Consider the following 25,067-nt stretch of genomic DNA (forward strand, 5'->3'; position numbering starts at 1 on the left):
TGAGGAATTAGAGATTGTTGTTCTAATACAAACAAGCCCACTTCCTGCTCCGGACAGAGATCTGTTCTACAAATATTATTAGTTTCTGTACAGTAAGAAACGGAAATGTCTATTTGCTGTACATTCAGAAGTACATCGTAAAACACCATCACATACAGAAAATACTCTACTATATATTTATATATAAATATTTTTATATTGAATTCCACATTTTAAGAGTGTGATTCTGGACGTTAAGGCAAGAGTGTGGGCCACTGTTTTTATTCAAGTTCTGAGTCTGACTGTTTCCAAAGCAATTGGTAATGAAATGGTCACTATCTACAGTCTGGAAATACTGTCAATGATGTGTCCTCGACCAGAGAGAGAGAGAGAAATAGAGATTCCAACGCATACAAAAGACGAATATAGGACTAGAGTCAATCGTGGTTTATCGTTTCGATTAATCAGATGAGACTGCGTGGATCATTAGCATTGGTACGACGACATGTCCTCTGTGTGTGATTGAGGGGAGGGGGGTTAGAGAGAGGGGGGGGGGGTTACATAAAGGGACCACTGTGACAGGAGACTAACAGAGTATCCAGTGTACTGATGTGGATTCTGGGGGGTGAAATGAAGAAGAGCGGTCAGAAGACATTTAAGCTGAAATCATAAAAAAAGAAATCAATGAATCAAAGTGTATACATTTTTAATGAGAAGCGAGCATGTGTGTGTGTGTGTGTGTGTGTGTGTGTGTGTGTCCAGCATAAATTATGTTGTCACACTGTATAGAATATCAGCAGATGAACTACAGTGAAATGTTGAAGTAATTAAAGGCGACATGGCGGGGCGTCTATGAGGCATTATGTGGGGTTCTTCTCAGTGTCTATGAAGGGTCTACTATATGCCTATGGGGCAATGGTTCTCAAATGTTTTGGAATATTTATGTAAATAGCCAACGTATAAATGGATAAAGTGGCTACATTACCTCATTTTGTGACCCCCCACGAGCACAAACACACTTTGAGAACCAAATGCTATGGAGGGTCTTTTTGTGTATTCGTTGGGGGCATGTTGTGGGTTGGTCAAGTGGGTGTCTCGGGGGCATGCTGTGGGTTGGTGGGGTGGGTGTCTCGGGGGCATGCTGTGGGTTGGTGGGGTGGGTGTCTAGGGGGCATTCTGTGGGTTGGTGGGGTGGGTGTCTAGGGGGCATACTGTGGATTGGTGGGGTGGGTGTCTAGGGGGCATTCTGTGGGTTGGTGGGGTGGGTGTCTAGGGGGCATACTGTGGATTGGTGGGGTGGGTGTCTAGGGGGCATTCTGTGGGTTGGTGGGGTGGGTGTCTAGGGGGCATACTGTGGATTGGTGGGGTGGGTGTCTAGGGGGCATTCTGTGGGTTGGTGGGGTGGGTGTCTAGGGGGCGTTCTGTGGGTTGGTGGGGTGGGTGTCTAGGGGGCGTTCTGTGGATTGGTGGGGTGGGTGTCTAGGGGGCGTTCTGTGGGTTGGTGGGGTCTACTGGTCTGGCGTGGAGGTACTCCATGACGAACACCTGCAGGATCTTGTTGAGGTTCTCGATGCTGGAGCGACACAGGTTCTCCTCGTTGTCGTCAAACGTGTGCCACACGGACGGGAAGGGGGAGGGGATGAGGTGGAGGACACGCACACCTGACAGGATCACAACACACACAAACACAATTACGGAGAGACAGTGCAGAGGCTTAAGAAAAAAAGAAAAAAGAAAACGCAGCATGTTTGGACAACTGATGCTCGTGTGTGTGTGTGTGTGTGTGAGTGAGTGAGTGAGTGAGTGAGTGAGTGAGTGAGTGAGTGAGTGAGTGAGTGAGTGAGTGTGTGAGTGTGTGTGTGTGTGTGTGTGTGTGTGTGTGTGTGTGTGTGTGTGTGTGTGTGTGTGTGTGTGTGTGTGTGTGTGTGTGTGTGTGTGTGTGTGTGTGTGTGTGTGTGGGTGATTCCTGTGAGCCTGTGTATAGTGCAGGAGTCTTCAACGTTTTTCCAGGCCAAGGACTCCTTGGCTGGGAGAGAGATGAAGCAGGGACCCCCCCACTAGATTGTATTGCAGATTACTGCAACACAACCTTGTGATAGATGTGATAGATTGCTTCCAAGACTTGCTTTATCCATCAGTGTCGTGGATTCACGTCAATGTGTATTTCCAGACGTAACTGGACCTTTTGCTCTGTACCTGGTCAGCTCTTTTTCCCTAGAGTCTACCCACCAAAGCTCTCCACCGAAAATAGACGATCTACGAATGCATGGTGAGCTTGTAGACCTGCTGTTTTCGGCCAATGGTACCGCCAGAATAGGGTATGATCAAGTGGTTAATTAATATAATTTTTTGTTCTTATCACATAAGGATTTGGCAGCCCCCCGTACTCTAGGGGTCTCGGGCGCCCTGTTGAAGACCACTGGTGTAGTGTGTACACCTGTATGTACAGTATACAGTATGTGTGTGTGAGTGTGTGTGTCTACCTCTGGAGAGGAAGGGCACATGGTCATCCTGCACGTAGCCAACAGGTAGGTTGGGCCAGAAGTACTGTATCTCATTAGGATGATCTACCAGCAGACCCAAGTTGTGAAGACGGCGCTCTGAGAACATACAAGACATACACACATATATAAGTGTGGTAGTGTACGTGTTGCTTTAGCTTGAATTCACAATCACAGCATTCTATTTGTAACTCCAGTTCCAACACAGCAGCAAAAATGTCTCCGTGCCGTGACATTGTCATCATAGGGTTTTTTTTAAATAAATGTTCTACCCTTGTTAACTTTTACGCCTGTCTTATAAAATAAATCAACTAAAATTCCACATGACTTGTGATTTGGCGAAATTAAAGCCCAGTCCTATTCTGGGCTAAACATTCAGCAAGAAACAGACAGATGGTCTGTTTTCAACATGGTGTAGACTAGATTCCTCTAGTCTACAAAAAGGTGTCTCTAACAAATTGACTTCACTGCATTAGGCCTGCTATTATTTTAATGTTTTATGCCTTGCTTTTATTTTATTTTTGAGTGGTGCAACCACTCCAAGGAACAGCAATGTCCGTGTTCCCGTCCTATGTGTTCATTAAAGAGCATCATATAATGAGTACCAGTAGGGGCACTTTTTGCCAGAAACAGAGAAAGAGAGACACTGTTGCCTGCTAATGAGAGAGAGAGAGAGAGAGAGAGAGAGAGAGAGAGAGCGAGAGAGAGAGGGGAGTTGCACCACTCGGTTCACACGGGTGTGATTTTCTTCTCCACAAAGCACTTTGAGCTGCATTTAATGTCATGAAAGGTGCTATACAAATAAAGTTTTATTATTACTACTATTATTATTATTATTATTATTATTATTATTATTAGTGACTACTGTATGATTCCAGTCTAGTAGCTAATATAAGGGTTCAAGTGGATAAAATCTTAGCGGTCGAGGTTTAATCAATAAGTGTAACATACGTATGCAGTTTACATTACAAGACATTTGATACACAGACAGAGAAATTATTCACCAATGTTCTGCATTCTGGTGAGCCAACGCACAGTGCTGGGGAACTGACTGCCAAACCGAGGCCCCGGAGCCCCGATGAGGTCCAATAACACAAACAGATCCTGGAAGAGAGAGAGACAGAGAGAGATTTCATTAGGGATATATAGAGATGCAGCATCTCCTTTTCAAGAGGGACCCGTAAAACACGAACAAGATACATAAAACATACAGTACACAGATACAGGTAATTATACAGTACAGATACAAATATACACAGAAAGCTTGCTCACCCTCTCCCACCCACCCCACCAGCCACCACATCAGAGAGAGAGAGAGAAAGACAGACAGACAGACAGACAGACAGACAGACAGACAGACAGACAGACAGACAGAGACACACAGAGACAAGGACAGACAGAGACAAGCAAATAGATCTCATGAGAAAATGTCTTTCTAGAGCCTGGAGAGCATCACTACCATGCACTGTATAGCTATGAGGCGTGATGATGACATCATGCTAATGACATCATCATCGTGTTCCATGGTGTAACACACTGACAGCACTGCTGCTCAGTGCAACACAAAACATGTCTGTCTTCCCTGATAACAGAGTCCCACCACACACACACACACACACACACACACACACACACACACACACACACACACACACGCATGCACGCACGCACGCACACACACATAATGTCTCTGCTTCATCTCCATCTGACAGGGATGTCTCCATACATTGACAAAACACTCGGCTGCTATCTCTCTCCATAGCTAGGATGTATGACTTCTGAAAGTATATAGCTACTAAAAGTCTCCCACATGATGGAAAGGGTGGGCTTATTTATGCTTTGAGTTGAGCAGAAATGCTATGGCAATACAATAATAACCTAATATGAACCCTGGCGTTCCTATCCTGGGGTGAACATAGCTTGTTTGTTGATTAGCTATTTTCTGTGAAGACTTTTAGTGTAGACTAGAGGGAACAAATGAGGGGGCCTAGTATAGACTATAGAGCCCTGAGGGACTCCAGTCAACAAGTAGTGCACATGCACGCTCCTCCGACCAGTATTTAATGTTTTACTACTTTTTTTATCCTATGATTTTGTAACCCATTTTTCACCCGGTGCCAATTAATTGCCTAAACTGTAATCCTGGAGAAAGCCCTGAACTCTGCTCATGCTTCCTTCAATGCATGAGTAGTGAGCAGGCCACTTCTTATCAACTGACAGGGGGGAGTTTAAAACCAGTTGCTGCCCTGGCTGACCAGGGGGATCCGAGGCCTCAGGTGTTTTTGTTGTGAGGGTACCCACACAGAAAGGCCCTTTCGCCAACCACACCTAGGGTATGGACGCTGATGACGCGGAGGAGAGAACACACTCCCAGCGCCCCTGCCGGGACCTTCTAGCTGTGAGGCGACAGCGATCAATATTATTAAATATAAATTTGTATAGTTTGATTAACTTTAATCAGGGTTATGTGTGCATAAAGTATTTTTTGTTTCAGTTTAGTTTTTATTTAGTCTTTTTCAAGGAATGCCCCACTATTTAAGATATTAAACAAAGACAGGTTAATAGATTGCATATGCCGTTGCCCTGGCTAGACCAACGCATTCTACTGAAAGGGGAGACCAGATGGGGATTGGGTTGCGCATCTGATGGGGTGTGAAGTGCCTTTACAGTAACTGCTGACTATTTGTTTTACTCATACCAACAACAACGAATCTGCATGCTAGGCTGCTACAGCGTTACAGCTAGTATGGGAACGCAGTCTCGCAGGCACGCACGTGCAAGCCGGTCAGGTCGGCACACGCACGTGTGTGTGTGCTCCTGCTCAAAAAGACTGGTGGAACCCCGTGGTGGTGGCGACCCGTGAAGTGAGCACTACACCCCTGGGTTTAAGTGCTTAATAACTTAAACTGCTCAACAACCAACCACTCTGTGGCTTGAGCGCAACCAACACACATACAGTAACAAAGGGATGATGTATGAGACTGAACAATAGGGATTATATTGGATTATCTGTTGTGAAACTTCTGGGACGGAGTGGACTGAGTGAGGAGGAGGAGGAGGAGTGTGAACTGTGAACGCACAATGGCATCTAGCTCGTTGGTGTTGGAGGCTCCGGAGGGATGCTGGGTGAGCTGCATCTTGGCGGCCAGGTGGCGCGAGCCGTACAGAGAGTCCGTGTCGGTCCACTGGAAGAAGGCCTCCTCACCGTCAAAGAACAGCAGCTGCAGGGTCAGGTCTGGAGCCGGACTGGAGTTCTGATGGCAGACACACGCGCACACACACACACACACACACACACACACACACACACAGACAGACATTAACGTCATCCTACTATAAATGCACCACGTCTCTGTCTGCGTGCGTGCGTGTGTGTGTGTGTGTGTGTGTGTGTGTGTGTGTGTGTGTGTGTGTGTAATGCACGTAATCTCGAGAACCGTTTGACCCACCGACTTCACATTCGACACCCCCGCAGCAGGGAGTGCAGTGCCCGGTGTGGAGTCGATCGGACCCAATGTTCTCCAGAATCACCACAAGAGGCTCTGGTCAGGCTCTGTCAGTGGGCCTAATGAGGCCAACTCCTTTCACCTGTGCAATTTCCAGCCTCTGCCTCAGCCAATTGAGGCTCAACCAATCAGGCTCTGCCAGTGGGCCGAATTGATTGCACAGTACACTTTTCACAGTCAGTCGGCTGACAGTTAAAACGGGTGCTATGACAACGTATATCATTAGGTTCATTAAGTTGCATCGTTCCCAATCGTTCCCAAGTAGGCTGGTGGCCGACTGCGACGGTCACGTACAGGTCCAGTACTTTTAAATCAAGGAGTGTTACTAAATAGTACATTTATTTACTTGGTAAATTAATGTCCCACTGCTTGCTCATACTACATGGTACATGCATCACACAAAAGCATCTAAAGTAGCAGATCTGTAAGTTCGAAACTGCAACACGGTTTGAGCATATAAGGTTTCCACCCGGCCAGAGACGATATACAGCTACAGCAACAAAAACATTAGGCCTCGGGTCTAAATGCGTTAAAAACATGCTGACCGGACTGGAAGACCACATAATTGTGTCCCTGGTTCTATTCTGTCTATGTCTTTCCCTCTCTCTGACCTCAGATTATACTGCATGTCTCTCTACACTCAAACACTAACACTAAAATAAAAGATGCTGCATATATACACACACACAAATACAATAAATTATTATTAGTGTTACATACTGTATATATTTTCATTATAGTTCATATCAGTTATATTCAATCAGCCCAAGTGCAGATGGCCAAGCCAGATTTAATATTCTATTTTGTATTTGTATCTGATTTACAACTTTGTAATTCCCTTTTTTCTATTTTTATTCATGAATCTTAGCTGTATCTTTCTACTGTACATATCTTGCCAGTATAGCTACTGCTACTATGACATTACATTTTTACATTTTATTCAAGGACCTTTTCTGCCCCCTAGTGGTCTTTACTATATAATGAAAAGCTAATCTAAAATAATCTGCCTAAATTTGACACAAGAGTTTGACAGTATATATAGACTTAAACGATACACACAGTGTAATTCTCAGTGAGTGACTTAAGTCAGAGAGTGTAAAAGGGAGCCAAATGGACCAGGTTCCATTTGGTTCCACAGTAATGTACCACTAAAGATTTGTATACCTTCATAGTTTTCAGCTGCTTGTCCAGGGCTCGTGCCAGCTCCAGCATCATGGCACAGGGTACAGACGAGTCCGTGGCACCTTGGAACTCTCTGCCGTGCCACTGTGGCGGGTAGTACTTGGAGTCGAAGTGACAGGCCAGAACCAGGCGCCGCTTGGCAGTGGGGTCCAGGGTGGCGATGAGGTTGGTGAAGGTCTTGGGACCATAGGGGGTCTCTGCTTCGAACCTGTCCCGTGAAACCTCCCAGCCCGCATCGAGAGAGCTAAGGGTCCGATTGATGTGCTATAGGAGACACGCAGACACACACACACACACACACACACACACACACACACACACACACACACACACACACACACACACACACACACACACACACACACACACACACACACACACACACACACACCACGTTGGAATTAAACACGTTGGAATTAAACTCACACAAAAGGACAAATCCAGTGTAAAAGTGTTATTATAACTCTGGTTTTCATTTAAGGATCAACTAAAGATTTAAGGGTTTTACTGTGTAGAAAACACCTGGTCTACCAGAGTCGTTAGTCATGATGATCATATCATGATTCATGACATAATAATGTGACGTCAACATCATTGGTCAGGGCACATGACTACTACTACTACTACTGACTTTAGAAGTACACAAAAAAATGTACTGGTATTGGTACAACTAACTGAACTACTGATATTAATAACATGTTTTTGAGCATCTCAGGAAATGGCACTGTATTCTATCACAAGCATGCATGCACAGCAGCACACACTGACTACAACCACCCGAACCACTCTGAATGACTGCAGGCCAATTGCCCTGACCTCCCTGATGAAAAATTCCTCTGACAAACAGACCCCTTTTCCACCAGTTGGTTCCCAGTGGGAACCGGTTCAGTTCTTTTTGGTTTTTAGTCCATGAGCCAGAGCTCCAAAATTGGTGGGCAAACTATACCCTGTATTAAATTGTTTATAGGATCAATACAAGTACATTAATACATGATAACCCTTCCACAGTAGTAGCTTTTTCATATTTCTGATTATTTTGCATATTTTCCTACATAATGCCCTATTTGCATATTTAAAAATGTAAAATTTGTAATACAATAAATCATTGTCTTCGTGTAAGTACTCAATTGGGGAAGTTTAATGGTGATAACAATCTAATATAGGCATGGTTTTGCCCACTCAATTCATAATTAACGTTTCAATTTTGGAGCTCTGGCTCAAAAAAAGAACTGAACCGGTTCCCACTGGGAACCAACCGGTGGAAAAGTGGCCTTAACAAAACGTTACAGTTTGCATATGTGGGGGCGGGCGGGGTGTAGTGGTGTACAGGTCTCTACTGCCATCTCGCTTGATATTTTATTCAAACACCCGGAGCCGGCACCGGGCAATAAAACTCAATCCAAGCCTGCCGTTTGTTGATTTTACATCAGCTCTCTTGACACAATTGAACCACCACCTGTTAAAGCCTGAAAGCCTAAAACTTAGTTGCACCACGTAAATAGCAGATATACAAGCTCACAAACCTTCGTGAGGCCTTGTTGTGAATGAAGTATAACCGACCGATTAGTGGCATTAGTTAGTATTTAGTGGATAAACTATATATATATATATATATATATATATATATATATATATATATATATATATATATATATATATATATATAACTATACCTGCTAACTGCAACTGCATGCTTTGGTGTTGACTCTAGTTCAGCTACTCAGACCACCGTAGGTAGCCCTGGTTGGGCTAAGATCACCGCTGCACTTGAGCAATTTCGATGAATATTTGTATCTGACCATGCATAATAATAACATGGAATGGACAGGTTTCAATTGCAAGCTAGCTATAGTTAGCTGGTTAGTTAGCAAACGTCTACAAACACTTGTTTAAACATAAACGGACAGTGTATCGCTTATCAGCAGTGAAGATGATTTTTAAAGTTTACCTCTCAGTTCTGATTGGTTGTTTAACGTGCGCTCTGGACGCGACTGTGATCCTCAGCCAATCACAGTTCGAGTCCCCAGCGTTTAAAAGCAGCACGCAGACGCTACGCGCATCAGATGCTTTGAAACCTTGATCGGACTCAGACGCATTTACTTCTTGCTCCACAAGCTACAACCAACCTACAACGAACCAACCAACTCCTAACTCCATCGGATTTTGATTGATTGATTCATTGTTTATTTTCGAAAAGATTTAACGTTTTCAACCAGATTTCTAACGCATCTCTCTCAGTTCTCTCACCGGTTGTCTCTAGTCCCCCCCCTCTCCTTACTACAGAATGCAGCTGTACGCCATCATCCAGGTGATCAACGAGCCATCTTCCTTGGGAAGTGCAGGACGTTCCAGAAAGGGGACCAAGAGGATCAGCGTCCACGACCCTGAACTACTCCACCGTCACATCGACCAGGCAAGTAGTAGGTCCCACCGCTAAGCTATGCCATGTTTATAACCTCGACTAGTTGTGTCTTTTTTATTTTAATGTAACAATGCAATGCCGCCGTCGTTCAACTTCAACTCAACGGTCATGTTTTGTCGTGGAAAAACCTCGACTCGTTGTGGCTTTTATTTGAATGTAACAATGTAATGCCGCCGTTGTTCAACTCAACGGTCATGTTTGTCGTGTCTACAACAACCTGTAGCATCATGTGGCGTTGTTATCGTGTATTTGCTATCTGTTACCCCGTTCCCTACTTTCAACGTTAATGTCTACAAAAGCGTTCAAATTTAAAATCTAAAGTGCTCAACCCGGACCCGGATGTTAGTATTGTGCACGAACGGGTTATTGGCACCCGTGCATTCCGTTCAATAAAAAGCGTTTAAACCGACCGCCGGCCATTTAAAAAAATATATCTAATGTATTAACGTCCAAAACACCGATAGGGGCGCGTAGTTGGAAGGGAACTACCCATAGATCCGAAGTCCCGTTAGTCCGAACATGCACTGCTCCCGTGCTTGCGGTTAGGTTTAGGTTTGCTCCCGTGCAAAGTTTCAGCTTTCAGGAGTAATCTAATTCAGTGGTGGAAGTAATGTCAGCTAAAATGTTAATCTCTACATGCACATCCTTTTTGCTCCATCACTTCCAAATTCACTCATTTGTCCTGTTTGAGTTCTCTCTCCTGATTGGATAACATTGGTAAAATGCACTTTCTGTTCATGTCTGAGAGGTCATTTTGGTAGTTTTTCTTTTTAGATTTTGTAGTTGATTATCTTTGCCCATGACACTTTCAGAAGGTTCCCCTTCCATGACCATCATCCATTCCATCATCTCAGAAATTATTGACATCTGAAACATTTTCTAAATATGAATTAATCACATGCTACTTCTGTCTAATTTTACTTCAGTCATGCTAGTGTAGCTGGAGAGACACAGAGACCCCTGTGACTGAACACATACACAACATGATTACTATCACAATATGGAGCTATTTTATTTAACATGTATAAATAAATGTAACTTGCCTTTTAAATGCATTTGGAAAAACACTTTTTTTTTCTTTTTTTTAACTGAACAGTGGAGGGGCGTGGAGAAGGAGGAGAGGAAGTTGATTGACTCCACCAGTGTCTGCATGCCTGTCATCAGGAGACGCGCAGCCAGAAGAAGAAAGAGGTCCACCACCCATGTAGACACACTGCAGTGTAACACTGCAGAGCTGATTCTGGATAGGAAGGTGTCGACGAGGGCTGCGACGAGGGCTGCGACCCTGGAGTGCCTACAGGTGAGGTTTTTCTTTTCTTTTGCATGTACACTAGTTGCACACCTACTGTAAAGGGGCCATTTGCACTCCTGGTAGTTTTACTGTAGTTGATGATCAAGAGTCAATACAAATAATCGGATTAACAATTGAACATTGTGTGACATTGAACATGTGAATTAAATTAACATATTATGCACTGGGCATGTTACGACAAATAACTTAAATATACAAATGACTAATGTATCAATTTTAAATATTTTTTACAGTTTAATCCTGAAGAAGAGAAGTTTTAATCTCTTATATATATATTTTTTTTGTCCTTCCCAGAGGAATGGAGTGACCAAGCCTTTGAAGAAGAAACCCAAAGTATCTGTTAAGCCAGCACAGCCACTTCCTCAAGTTGCAGAACCTGCGTATGTTGATGATCCGCAGACATGGGTGATGGACATTGATGCAGGGGACTCAGACATGCCAGAGCTTTGTTCTGAATATGTGAAAGACATCTATGCATACCTAATGGATCTAGAGGTACGTGGTGCCAGAGACACTTTTCTTTTTTTTATGTGGTACCCGGAATGCTCGACACAAAACCCACTCGCCCCATTTTCCTCCGGACCGCTCTTCCCCAGCGGTTCTTGTATTAGTTTTACTGAGGTTAAGGTTACGAATAAGTTTAGAGACGGCATAGTTTTACTGCGGTTACATTTTGGAATAATGTTGGGTTTAGCTATAGATTTACTGAGGTTAATGTTTAGGAATACCTGGTGGTGAGTTTGCCAGATTTGACCCTGGGTGAGCATGTTTTGGGGTGAGTGTTGTATTCCATGATGTGACCTGGTGTCTTGCAGGAGTGTAATGACATATTTTGTTTGTACAGGTACGTCAGGCTGTGCGACCCGGGTACATGAAGGGCTACGACATAACGCCACGCATGAGAGCTCGCCTAATCGACTGGCTGATCCAGGTTCATTCAATTTTGCCGCTTCTACAGGAGACACTGTATCTAACAGTTGCCATCTTGGATCGTTTTCTGCAGGTAAGGGCAATTTACAATTTGCATATTTTATCTGCTCTTGTGTTTTTCTATTTGATTATTTTTAATTTGTTGTGTATTTATTGCAGGTTCAGCCGGTTTCACGAACAAAGCTGCAGCTTGTTGGTGTCACTGCCATGCTGCTCGCCTCAAAGTACGAGTCAAATAGAAGAGGCGCCCCAAAGGTCCGGGACTTTGCCCGGCTCACAGACAACGCCTTCACACCCGCTCACATTAGACAGATGGAGCAGGTGATGCTGAAGGCTCTCAAGTTTGAGCTGGGGAGCCCACTGCCGTTGCACTTCCTCAGCAGAGCTTCCAAGGCTGCAACCGTGAGTTTCTGTTCACATAGTCATAGTAAAAGTATCAATGCCGTAATGTAGGGAAACTCTGTAACAAGTGCTGGTCATAATACATTATAAGCTCTGCAGAACAGCAGATTTGTAAGTCTTTACTGCATTATCACCAGCAGAACATGTAAAGTAAACCTTTTTAGAACTTCTAGAAGTTGTCCTGCAAGACTAACATTTATAACTAGTGTTATGAAGCCTTATAAGTGGATTATAAATGACCTAACGGGTACATCAGGCTTCAGAAACTGCATTTCAATTCACCTAGGAATGTGGTTCCTATTTGATTAGCAAAAATCGTTTTCCGCTTAAAAAAACCCAATTCTAATCTGGATATGACAATACTGTTTTGGGCTGACAGTTCAACATAGGTGGTTAAAATAATTGTTGCAGAGTATTTGGCATTTCATATACAAGCAGGCTTTTAAATAGTGTTTGTCTGTTACTCTGTTCTAGACTACTACGAAGATCCACGCACTGGCCAAGTATCTGATGGAGTTGACACTCCTCGATTACGAGATGGTTCACTACCGGCCCTCTGAGATCTCTGCTGCTTCCCTCTGCCTCTCCCAGACGCTGCTGGATGGCCTGCCATGGGTGAGTTGAATAGAACTGATGTCGGGACGTGGATGTTTGCTTATAATAGTAGGCTACAGATGGCTAGAATGACGGTTTGTCTTAGTTCTAATTTGTTTTTGCTTCATGTGTTGCAGACTCCTACAGAAAAGTACTACACCACTTACGACGAGGCTCACCTAAAGCCGATCATGCAGCAGATGGTGAAGAATGTGGTTGTCGCCAACGAGGGGAGAGCAGAGTTCCAGGTGAGTTGGTTAAAAGTATTTAGAAGTTAATGGAGCACCATGGGGATGATTAAATACTGTAGATCAAGGGGGACTGCCAAATCTTTGTGGGATACTTTGAACTTTCAACATTAAAAAACAAAAAAACTTAGCCTTCCTATTTTGAAGGGGACAAAGCTGAGCTACAAGCTCACAAAGACTCCCACTGTGAGGCGTTGGTAGCTTGTGGATCTGCTTTTTTCGGCAAAGGTTTTGTGTAGAGGGGGGAAAGTGCAGATAAAGTTCAGAGCCAACGTAAAGTTTTCTATTGAGGGTATAAGTGGTCAAATCCACAAGTAAACGTGAAGATGAAGAAAATCAAGTATTTACAACACTGATGGTGTTGTCAAACAAGTCTGAAATCTATCAAAGTTTAATCTGCAACTGAAAAATGTTGGAAGACCCCTGCTGTAGTATACTAATGCAAATGTACCCTCTCCACCTAGGCTGTCAGGAGCAAGTACACTCAGAGCAAGCAGATGGAGAGCGCCCTCCTCCCCGAGTTGCAGTCATCTGTACTGAAGAGCCTGGCAGTCTATGAAGTGGAGTCACTGGATTGCTATGACTTCATGGGAGTGGGAGATCTATTGCCCATGGTCAAAGCCAACAAACGTCAAAGCCAACAAACATCCCCCAAGTGGGAAAAGAGTCCCACTTGGTTAGAGTACTTCATGAGCGGTTGCAGGAGCTGAGGTCATCTACTGGACAGAATGGAAGATGTCTGACCCCCCCTCGCCCTTTATCTATTTAACCCATTTAGGCCGAACAGTTTTCTGAAAAACTATGGTTCTATGGTTCTCAACCTTTTCCATGTCAAGAACCCATGGAATTATCTGTATTTGGCCGTGGACCCCCATCTGAACATATGTTGTTCCAGTACCCCCAGAAGCAAAGATGAGTTAAAAACATTTGCTGTGAAAGAATATATATTCAAAGATTTGTGCCATTATATATTTTTAAATCCATTTAAATGTTTTATTTCAATTTTGTAAATTTAGATTTGGTAAATTCCTGTGTAAATATGTAAATAATCATAGTTTATTTTCGAAAAGATTTAACGTTTTCAACCAGATTTCTAACGCATCTCTCTCAGTTCTCTCACCGGTTGTCTCTAGTCCCCCCCCTCTCTCCTTACTACAGAATGCAGCTGTACGCCATCATCCAGGTGATCAACGAGCCATCTTCCTTGGGAAGTGCAGGACGTTCCAGAAAGGGGACCAAGAGGATCAGCGTCCACGACCCTGAACTACTCCACCGTCACATCGACCAGGCAAGTAGTAGGTCCCACCGCTAAGCTATGCCATGTTTATAACCTCGACTAGTTGTGTCTTTTTTATTTTAATGTAACAATGCAATGCCGCCGTCGTTCAACTTCAACTCAACGGTCATGTTTTGTCGTGGAAAAACCTCGACTCGTTGTGGCTTTTATTTGAATGTAACAATGTAATGCCGCCGTTGTTCAACTCAACGGTCATGTTTGTCGTGTCTACAACAACCTGTAGCATCATGTGGCGTTGTTATCGTGTATTTGCTATCTGTTACCCCGTTCCCTACTTTCAACGTTAATGTCTACAAAAGCGTTCAAATTTAAAATCTAAAGTGCTCAACCCGGACCCGGATGTTAGTATTGTGCACGAACGGGTTATTGGCACCCGTGCATTCCGTTCAATAAAAAGCGTTTAAACCGACCGCCGGCCATTTAAAAAAATATATCTAATGTATTAACGTCCAAAACACCGATAGGGGCGCGTAGTTGGAAGGGAACTACCCATAGATCCGAAGTCCCGTTAGTCCGAACATGCACTGCTCCCGTGCTTGCGGTTAGGTTTAGGTTTGCTCCCGTGCAAAGTTTCAGCTTTCAGGAGTAATCTAATTCAGTGGTGGAAGTAATGTCAGCTAAAATGTTAATCTCTACATGCACATCCTTTTTGCTCCATCACTTCCAAATTCACTCATTTGTCCTGTTTGAGTTCTCTCTCCTGATTGGATAACATTGGTAAAATGCACTTTCTGTTCATGTCTGAGAGGTCATTTTGGTAGTTTTTCTTTTTAGATTTTGTAGTTGATTATCTTTGCCCATGACACTTTCAGAAGGTTCCCCTTCCATGACCATCATCCATTCCATCATCTCAGAAATTATTGACATCTGAAACATTTTCTAAATATGAATTAATCACATGCTACTTCTGTCTAATTTTACTTCAGTCATGCTAGTGTAGCTGGAGAGACACAGAGACCCCTGTGACTGAACACATACACAACATGATTACTATCACAATATGGAGCTATTTTATTTAACATGTATAAATAAATGTAACTTGCCTTTTAAATGCATTTGGAAAAACACTTTCTTTTTTTTCTTTTTTTTAACTGAACAGTGGAGGGGCGTGGAGAAGGAGGAGAGGAAGTTGATTGACTCCACCAGTGTCTGCATGCCTGTCATCAGGAGACGCGCAGCCAGAAGAAGAAAGAGGTCCACCACCCATGTAGACACACTGCAGTGTAACACTGCAGAGCTGATTCTGGATAGGAAGGTGTCGACGAGGGCTGCGACGAGGGCTGCGACCCTGGAGTGCCTACAGGTGAGGTTTTTCTTTTCTTTTGCATGTACACTAGTTGCACACCTACTGTAAAGGGGCCATTTGCACTCCTGGTAGTTTTACTGTAGTTGATGATCAAGAGTCAATACAAATAATCGGATTAACAATTGAACATTGTGTGACATTGAACATGTGAATTAAATTAACATATTATGCACTGGGCATGTTACGACAAATAACTTAAATATACAAATGACTAATGTATCAATTTTAAATATTTTTTACAGTTTAATCCTGAAGAAGAGAAGTTTTAATCTCTTATATATATTTTTTTTTTGTCCTTCCCAGAGGAATGGAGTGACCAAGCCTTTGAAGAAGAAACCCAAAGTATCTGTTAAGCCAGCACAGCCACTTCCTCAAGTTGCAGAACCTGCGTATGTTGATGATCCGCAGACATGGGTGATGGACATTGATGCAGGGGACTCAGACATGCCAGAGCTTTGTTCTGAATATGTGAAAGACATCTATGCATACCTAATGGATCTAGAGGTACGTGGTGCCAGAGACACTTTTCTTTTTTTTATGTGGTACCCGGAATGCTCGACACAAAACCCACTCGCCCCATTTTCCTCCGGACCGCTCTTCCCCAGCGGTTCTTGTATTAGTTTTACTGAGGTTAAGGTTACGAATAAGTTTAGAGACGGCATAGTTTTACTGCGGTTACATTTTGGAATAATGTTGGGTTTAGCTATAGATTTACTGAGGTTAATGTTTAGGAATACCTGGTGGTGAGTTTGCCAGATTTGACCCTGGGTGAGCATGTTTTGGGGTGAGTGTTGTATTCCATGATGTGACCTGGTGTCTTGCAGGAGTGTAATGACATATTTTGTTTGTACAGGTACGTCAGGCTGTGCGACCCGGGTACATGAAGGGCTACGACATAACGCCACGCATGAGAGCTCGCCTAATCGACTGGCTGATCCAGGTTCATTCAATTTTGCCGCTTCTACAGGAGACACTGTATCTAACAGTTGCCATCTTGGATCGTTTTCTGCAGGTAAGGGCAATTTACAATTTGCATATTTTATCTGCTCTTGTGTTTTTCTATTTGATTATTTTTAATTTGTTGTGTATTTATTGCAGGTTCAGCCGGTTTCACGAACAAAGCTGCAGCTTGTTGGTGTCACTGCCATGCTGCTCGCCTCAAAGTACGAGTCAAATAGAAGAGGCGCCCCAAAGGTCCGGGACTTTGCCCGGCTCACAGACAACGCCTTCACACCCGCTCACATTAGACAGATGGAGCAGGTGATGCTGAAGGCTCTCAAGTTTGAGCTGGGGAGCCCACTGCCGTTGCACTTCCTCAGCAGAGCTTCCAAGGCTGCAACCGTGAGTTTCTGTTCACATAGTCATAGTAAAAGTATCAATGCCGTAATGTAGGGAAACTCTGTAACAAGTGCTGGTCATAATACATTATAAGCTCTGCAGAACAGCAGATTTGTAAGTCTTTACTGCATTATCACCAGCAGAACATGTAAAGTAAACCTTTTTAGAACTTCTAGAAGTTGTCCTGCAAGACTAACATTTATAACTAGTGTTATGAAGCCTTATAAGTGGATTATAAATGACCTAACGGGTACATCAGGCTTCAGAAACTGCATTTCAATTCACCTAGGAATGTGGTTCCTATTTGATTAGCAAAAATCGTTTTCCGCTTAAAAAAACCCAATTCTAATCTGGATATGACAATACTGTTTTGGGCTGACAGTTCAACATAGGTGGTTAAAATAATTGTTGCAGAGTATTTGGCATTTCATATACAAGCAGGCTTTTAAATAGTGTTTGTCTGTTACTCTGTTCTAGACTACTACGAAGATCCACGCACTGGCCAAGTATCTGATGGAGTTGACACTCCTCGATTACGAGATGGTTCACTACCGGCCCTCTGAGATCTCTGCTGCTTCCCTCTGCCTCTCCCAGACGCTGCTGGATGGCCTGCCATGGGTGAGTTGAATAGAACTGATGTCGGGACGTGGATGTTTGCTTATAATAGTAGGCTACAGATGGCTAGAATGACGGTTTGTCTTAGTTCTAATTTGTTTTTGCTTCATGTGTTGCAGACTCCTACAGAAAAGTACTACACCACTTACGACGAGGCTCACCTAAAGCCGATCATGCAGCAGATGGTGAAGAATGTGGTTGTCGCCAACGAGGGGAGAGCAGAGTTCCAGGTGAGTTGGTTAAAAGTATTTAGAAGTTAATGGAGCACCATGGGGATGATTAAATACTGTAGATCAAGGGGGACTGCCAAATCTTTGTGGGATACTTTGAACTTTCAACATTAAAAAACAAAAAAACTTAGCCTTCCTATTTTGAAGGGGACAAAGCTGAGCTACAAGCTCACAAAGACTCCCACTGTGAGGCGTTGGTAGCTTGTGGATCTGCTTTTTTCGGCAAAGGTTTTGTGTAGAGGGGGGAAAGTGCAGATAAAGTTCAGAGCCAACGTAAAGTTTTCTATTGAGGGTATAAGTGGTCAAATCCACAAGTAAACGTGAAGATGAAGAAAATCAAGTATTTACAACACTGATGGTGTTGTCAAACAAGTCTGAAATCTATCAAAGTTTAATCTGCAACTGAAAAATGTTGGAAGACCCCTGCTGTAGTATACTAATGCAAATGTACCCTCTCCACCTAGGCTGTCAGGAGCAAGTACACTCAGAGCAAGCAGATGGAGAGCGCCCTCCTCCCCGAGTTGCAGTCATCTGTACTGAAGAGCCTGGCAGTCTATGAAGTGGAGTCACTGGATTGCTATGACTTCATGGGAGTGGGAGATCTATTGCCCATGGTCAAAGCCAACAAACGTCAAAGCCAACAAACATCCCCCAAGTGGGAAAAGAGTCCCACTTGGTTAGAGTACTTCATGAGCGGTTGCAGGAGCTGAGGTCATCTACTGGACAGAATGGAAGATGTCTGACCCCCCCTCGCCCTTTATCTATTTAACCCATTTAGGCCGAACAGTTTTCTGAAAAACTATGGTTCTATGGTTCTCAACCTTTTCCATGTCAAGAACCCATGGAATTATCTGTATTTGGCCGTGGACCCCCATCTGAACATATGTTGTTCCAGTACCCCCAGAAGCAAAGATGAGTTAAAAACATTTGCTGTGAAAGAATATATATTCAAAGATTTGTGCCATTATATATTTTTAAATCCATTTAAATGTTTTATTTCAATTTTGTAAATTTAGATTTGGTAAATTCCTGTGTAAATATGTAAATAATCATAGTTTTATATTCCCATTAAAATGTTGTGTTATAAATTCCTGTGTAAATATGTAAATCATTGTTTTATATTCCCAATAAAATGTTGTGTGTTATTGTATTTGCAGCCTTTTAATGTTTGACCAGGGGTTTCAGCAGTTCTTGCACTTCTCTCTAAATATGGCTTAGTGTCTGAAGTATAAGTAATCTAAACCTTAGACTTGTGTGTCTGAGATTAAAGGGCAAATAATACAAATATTGAAAGGCATTTTGCTCAGAGGTTAAAGTTTTTGAATTGGGGTTGACAACCAGAGATAATTGCCAGGTGCTCAGACAATGTAAGCAGCAAACAAGCAAAGGTCTCAATACGGAAATATGATTTTCCTGAGTGACATAAGTAAGGTAAGCGACACATTGTGAGCTTGTGATATTAATCTTAATGATGAGTACCGTAACCTGTCAATTGTACAATATTTTCCTCTGAGTAGTAGTGGAGCAGGAATATAAATTAACCCAGTCATCTGTCATCTCCGGCAGGTGTTTGTAAACTAATTCATCAGTCAGAGCATGTAGACCTCTCCAGCTCTTTAGTAAAAGGAAAGGGCATTTTCAGGCTATGATACCAAGTTTATCCAATCAGCAGAGAAGTATTCTACAGGACAAAAGGCATGATTCCATATTTAGATGCTGTTTCAGAAGAGCAGTGGTTCTCAAAGTGGAATCTGGGTTCCTGAGGATGTAACTCTTGAGTGTACAAATGGAACCAAAAGTAATAAGTTTGAGAACCACTTTCTGAGAATCCTGGAAAATGCCAAATGTCCATTTAGGCAAATCCTTATCTGCTCTCAGCCAGTAGATGGCGCCAACACTACTGAAAACAATTGGGTTTTTTTAGGAATAGTTTCTGACTGCCTGACATGCAGTGATGATGCCCTTTACATTTTTAATATCTTATAGAGGTTTTGATTGGTATTGATAGACAGGCTGACTGTACCAACACCAATAACACCTATAACATAAAACCTCTACTGTATTATCTAAAAAAAATGTACAAATTAGGGGCTGTCAACATCTGGACCTAGTGGAGTGGTGGGTTGGTTGCAACTAACCAATGATGACATGAGACTACCAGAAGGATGCTCTGACCTTGAATACTTAAGAGACAAATGGACATTTGTTACATGAGATATTTCAGGATAAACCAGCACCCAGTGGAGGAGGGGTGAGTGAGTGTCAGTGAGTGGGTGGGTGCGCCCCAGGGCTGTGTTCTCCGTATTCACTCATTTTCATTTATATTCTGTGTAAACAGACTGTTAATAGACAGTTTGATCCTGAGACTTATTAAGTATTTCAAGGCCTTGTTCCAAACTATTGGTTATTTTCCCATGCATTTGGACATTGATTCTATCATTAACAGACAGGTTTCAGAAACTACTTATTTATTTAAAGTAGATGAAACAACACTGTACACTAGTAATGTCTTTTTGTTTTTTTACACCAATACCAATACTTTGATTTATGTGTACATGCATTTATGTGTTATATACACTTTTCCCAGAGTTATTTACCATGTACAGTATTTTTCCATTGTTTGAGAGAAGATCAAAGAAGCCACAACATTCATATCTTCAACTTCGGTAGGCATGCTGACTACCAGCATGCCTACCCAAATGTTGGCTCTGTGTTTTTAATCTCTCTCGCCGTGTGCGACTACTTTGATGTTCTCTCAGTTTGAGAGACATGCTCCATTGGTTCAATGGTAGAAATGTCACCACTGGCGGAGGAAACCAGGTTCAAATCCAGGCGTAGAAGAGCAAAGTGCAGCTTTAAACAAAGTTGTAGTTGACTATAATAACCTTGTTCCTGCAGCCGTCTACTAACCTGCTGTACAGCGATGCTGCCGGCGGTACCAGGGATACGGGTCACCAGCAGTGGCTTCAGGTCCCTCTCCCACATCAGGTCTGTGTCTGTGTGTGACAGCGTGGTGCGGAGCTCGCCTGGTGTCAGGGTGATAGCGTTGTGCTGGTTCTGCCAACAAAGACAAGACGTGACATAACATTAAAATAAAAACAGAACTAGTATTCATGTCACATCAAAATGCACTCAGTTGTGATAAACAACAAGTAGGCCCATACAGTTCAACCTTTACAAACATTTTGGTATAAGAACGCTCGCCCCGGGCCAAATGGGTAACTTCAGTAATACGTTGCCTAACCGTAAACTCATTCCTAACCTTAACCTCAGTAAAACGAATACAAAGATACAAGAACCGCTGGGAGCGAGAGAGTAACTACTGGTATGTATTAGGATAATACATACTCTGTTCTTCCACAGTATAAGGCATTCATTATGCATAGTACAAATTGCGCAAATAGATTGTGTAAAATTTGTAAAGTGCATATTATAGTTGATGAGGACAGGTGTTGTTATATTATCGCACATCCAGAATATTCTAACCCTAGCCCAGGGCTGCCTAAAAGGTAGATTGTGATCTACCAGTAGATCACAAAGGCTGTGCAGGTAGAACACATGACATGACCCTAAAAATATATATAATTTAAGTATAAAAATGTATTTTTGCACCCGCCACTTGAATTAAGCTGACTTGATTGATTGACATCAAAAAGTGCCTGTCAGCTCAAACCCACAATGCAAGTCTTTGTTTTCAAGTGTGTTGCGCAGATGTCAGTAGCATTATACAGTTATATATGTTTTTAAACCCTACCAGTTACATTTCCTCCCCTCTATTCCTCAAGTGCGCCGCTAGGTACATTAAAAAAAATCAGCAATGGGATAATACTGTTTTTTGGTGGCTAGATCTTGTTGAGCTCGTCATTTTGAAAGTAGCTCGCAAGTCAAAAAAGTGTGGGCACCCCTGCCCTAGCCTATTAGGTATAGTTCTACAGTGTACAGTTACTGAGCACTGGCATCTAAAGTAGAGTATGGCAATTCTTTCATGATGCACTGAACATGACCAACACTCCAGACTAGGAACATTCCTGGTATAACCACTGGCTTTGTGCTGAGATAAAACAGTTAGGCTACTGCTTTCATATTACCTGGCCATCCTACAACATAATAAAATATTATTAATTATCCATGATTTATGATTCAGATACAGTAACAAACACTGTCTGAGCACTGTTATGGCATTTACGAAATAACAAAATGATAATCAACAATTATCTGGACAATAATATAATCTCTTGTTCGTATCATCGAAGACTTGAAGAGATAGTTCAATGTTGTCTTTTGTGAAAGACTGAAGAAGAATGAAGCTGATAACAAGCTGGAAATCAAACACAGCTGCTTTGATCAAATCAAATGCCTTTGCCAAAATGTGAATACCGGTACTTGACTTGTCTTTGTTGCATGTATAATGATGTACTTTAATACCAAATCCTACCATCATTTTGTGGTCTAAATTAATAGCAAATTAACCAAATTATAAAATAAATCAACATTTAATTACAGTAATAGTTAGTTGCAGCCCTTGGGAAGGGTGGCTGGCTGTGAAGTGTGACTGTGAACATGAAGCCTCTCAGATTCTTCCCACAAACACTAAGATAATCAACAAGGCAGACATTGTGTCTGTGACACCAAGATGAAGCTATTGATTTGCTTCGTCCCATGTCATCCTCCTCAGCCGCCTGTATACTATATCAGTTTGATGAAGGACAAAATAAAATACACAAACTGGTTTACTAAACAACACAGACAGACAGGCCACGGAGGCAAACACATTGATCACTTTTCCACAGATCGTTTTCGTTTGGTCTCAAAGTTCACCTGTGCTAGAGAAGCCCCTATAACATGCAGAGAGCCCTGGTTGTCGTGGTAACAGACTGATCATAGAATCAAGTGGGGGAGAGAGAGAGAGAGAGAGAGAGAGAGAGAGAGATGACTACTATGATAATATAGTCATCAAAGTATTGGTATGTACCACTATATCTACCCTATATCTCTCTGAGTCTACAGAGGTCCTTTCATTTACCATGAGAATATTTAAAAGAATTGACAAATTTACATTCTCAGGGTATAAAATAACAATGGATTTCATTGTACAATTCTTCCCTGGGCCATGTGGTATAAATGGACAGTGCATCTGGGTTATGAAATGTGTGTCCACAGGCTATGTATCATCTCTGTTGGGTGGAAACCTCATATGTCCAAAACTGTTACTTTCCAGGATTCAAATTCAAACATAGCAAAAATAGCAGATGGACAAGCTCAAAACCGCGTTCGAAGTGGTAAATCTGCCATCTTTTGGATACTTTTGTGTGACGCTGTAGTACAGTATGATCAAGCAAGGCGTAAATTTATGAAAAAAACACAAACATTTAAAATATGGAGATAGGAGGTTTCTGCTCGATAGTGGCGACGATATTCAAGGCTGACAGGTCACAGAGCTTCATTACTACCAGTAAACGATGACAAATATCTATGCTCTGGACAATATCCCTGAGTCACGGACGCGCACTCTGGTACACCTAAAACAACCTCTTGTTATTTGTTACGCCATGGACAGTCAACCCTGAAATTATACAGAGTTGCAATAGGTATGCAATTATGGGTTTATGCGGTGAGACCATAGGGTGAGACTGGCTCCAGAGGTGCATCAGTCCCAGGAGATGAGGGGGCTCAGTGATTAAAGAAAGACATGCATGGCCGGGGTCTTCACTTTAACGACAGTGCTGCCATAGCAACCAGACAGAGAGGAGAGGCGATGAAATGCATGGATAATAATAAGACACATATGCACCATCAAGCAGTCACGCTGCATTTAAACAAGAATTATACAATAGTGCAGGTGGTGCACCTACTTGAGATGTGTGATTAATGGCATTGCTCTATCAGTATCATGTAAGTAAGGCAGCACAGAGTTAAGTAGGGCCTACTTAACTCTGCACTGCCTTACTTACATGATACCTACTTAGTAGGCTATGGGCTGGTACAGACCATGCAGTAAAGGTTTCAATGTAATGTAGATAGCATGTTATTTAGATAGATGCCGGGTTCATTTGTTGACCTGGCATTCTTTAGTTTCTAAACGATGCCAGACTACATGGGTCATTTATTTTTTTATATTTTAATTTTACTTTAGAGTTAGACTGACGATGATATCTTCTTGGTTTACTTATAGATTAGTGAGGTAGGAAACGGTTTAAATGCATTTGATTACCTTGTGTTTACCTTGCATGCTTACTGTAAAGTGCCTATTGTAATTGTAAATTGTATAGACTTTACTTTATTCCCTATACAGAAACAATCACTTTGCTTTATTAATGTCATCTCAATAATTGTGTGATTTCTGTCACATTTAAACGAATACTGAAACATGAATTCTATTCTAATGTAATGAATTTATGAATCACAATTTCTGACACACATTAGGCCTATAAATATAAGATTTAAGTGCTGATTATTATTTTTTAAACAGTATTGAAAAAGTAGCCTTCAATATTATGCAATGAGAAATTCTCATTGAGAATGATAATAAAAAAAGCTGTTTATATATTTAATTTGTGGGACCAGCTTTATAGGCTATACCTAAATAGGTCTATAATACAAATGGTAATTTGTCTTGAAATATGACATTTTGTGGTAGCATATAAGCCTATAATAATAACAACAACAATCCACACAGTTGAATACCCTACCTTCTCTGACGTCCATGGAATTCCATTGATAGAATCGAAGGAAGTCGCACAGAAGAAGATGAAGATATAAAACAAATGCATTATGAGCGGTGCTGCTGCCGACGGGTTCATGTGTGGTCGGCTCGCTGCTGTCGTCGGCTTGTTAACGGTCTCCCTCCTCAGCATTCCGGAGGCTCAGTCTACTGATCATGTGAATGAACACATGAGCGTAGAGTTCAGGCTGCCACTGCTCTCAATATTTATTCTGTATGTGTCTGTAGGGCTACGTCAGAGAGAGGTGTAGGCTATACTGTGTGGTAGAGACAGTAGCCTATGAGTGGTAGGAGTCAATGCTAATTTAACTCTCTGAGTGCATACAAATGTAACCATATGGACCCTAATGGACAAAGGTGGCATGATGACTCATCGAATCCACACAATCGATAGACATGTCATGACATGACTCATGATGCAGATATGCATCTGCGGACACTGGCTAAAGCTGTCTTTAATCTAGCCTATATAAGGGGAATGACA

The 25,067-nt window shown here is 42.3% G+C and overlaps 3 protein-coding genes across 3 annotated transcripts; 2 read left to right on the plus strand and 1 right to left on the minus strand.

The window, feature by feature from the left end:
• Positions 1-977: 977 nt before the first annotated feature.
• On the minus strand, positions 978-24,787 carry qpct (glutaminyl-peptide cyclotransferase). Its single transcript, XM_083791879.1, has 7 exons — positions 24,552-24,787; positions 20,773-20,919; positions 7,151-7,432; positions 5,561-5,734; positions 3,485-3,584; positions 2,463-2,579; positions 978-1,640 (listed from the first exon to the last, which is right to left on the minus strand). Exons 1-7 carry the CDS (start codon positions 24,714-24,716, stop codon positions 1,459-1,461), a joined length of 1,167 nt encoding a protein of 388 aa, XP_083648005.1. The 5' UTR covers positions 24,717-24,787; the 3' UTR covers positions 978-1,458.
• Positions 9,453-13,786, plus strand: LOC310878448 (G2/mitotic-specific cyclin-B2-like; the record flags this gene model as incomplete). Its single annotated transcript, XM_083792777.1, has 8 exons — positions 9,453-9,581; positions 10,687-10,890; positions 11,197-11,397; positions 11,747-11,905; positions 11,992-12,234; positions 12,709-12,849; positions 12,966-13,076; positions 13,541-13,786. 8 exons carry the CDS (start codon positions 9,453-9,455, stop codon positions 13,784-13,786), a joined length of 1,434 nt encoding a protein of 477 aa, XP_083648903.1.
• Positions 14,236-18,572, plus strand: LOC310878449 (G2/mitotic-specific cyclin-B2-like; the record flags this gene model as incomplete). Its single annotated transcript, XM_083792778.1, has 8 exons — positions 14,236-14,364; positions 15,473-15,676; positions 15,983-16,183; positions 16,533-16,691; positions 16,778-17,020; positions 17,495-17,635; positions 17,752-17,862; positions 18,327-18,572. 8 exons carry the CDS (start codon positions 14,236-14,238, stop codon positions 18,570-18,572), a joined length of 1,434 nt encoding a protein of 477 aa, XP_083648904.1.
• Positions 24,788-25,067: the final 280 nt, after the last annotated feature.

This window comes from Protomyctophum parallelum, assembly GCF_964188405.1.
Source record: "Protomyctophum parallelum genome assembly, chromosome: 20".
Classification (NCBI taxonomy): Eukaryota; Metazoa; Chordata; class Actinopteri; order Myctophiformes; family Myctophidae; genus Protomyctophum; species Protomyctophum parallelum.

Coding starts and splice junctions, on each gene's coding strand:
- qpct (XM_083791879.1), bottom strand. CDS start 24,716: ATGCTGAGGAGGGAGACCGTTAACAAGCCGACGACAGCAGCGAGCCGA. Junction 20,920..24,551: donor TTCCATGGACGTCAGAGAAG/GTAGGGTATTCA, acceptor CTTTGTTGGCAG/AACCAGCACAACGCTATCAC. Junction 2,580..3,484: donor CACCAGAATGCAGAACATTG/GTGAATAATTTC, acceptor GTATGTTCTCAG/AGCGCCGTCTTCACAACTTG.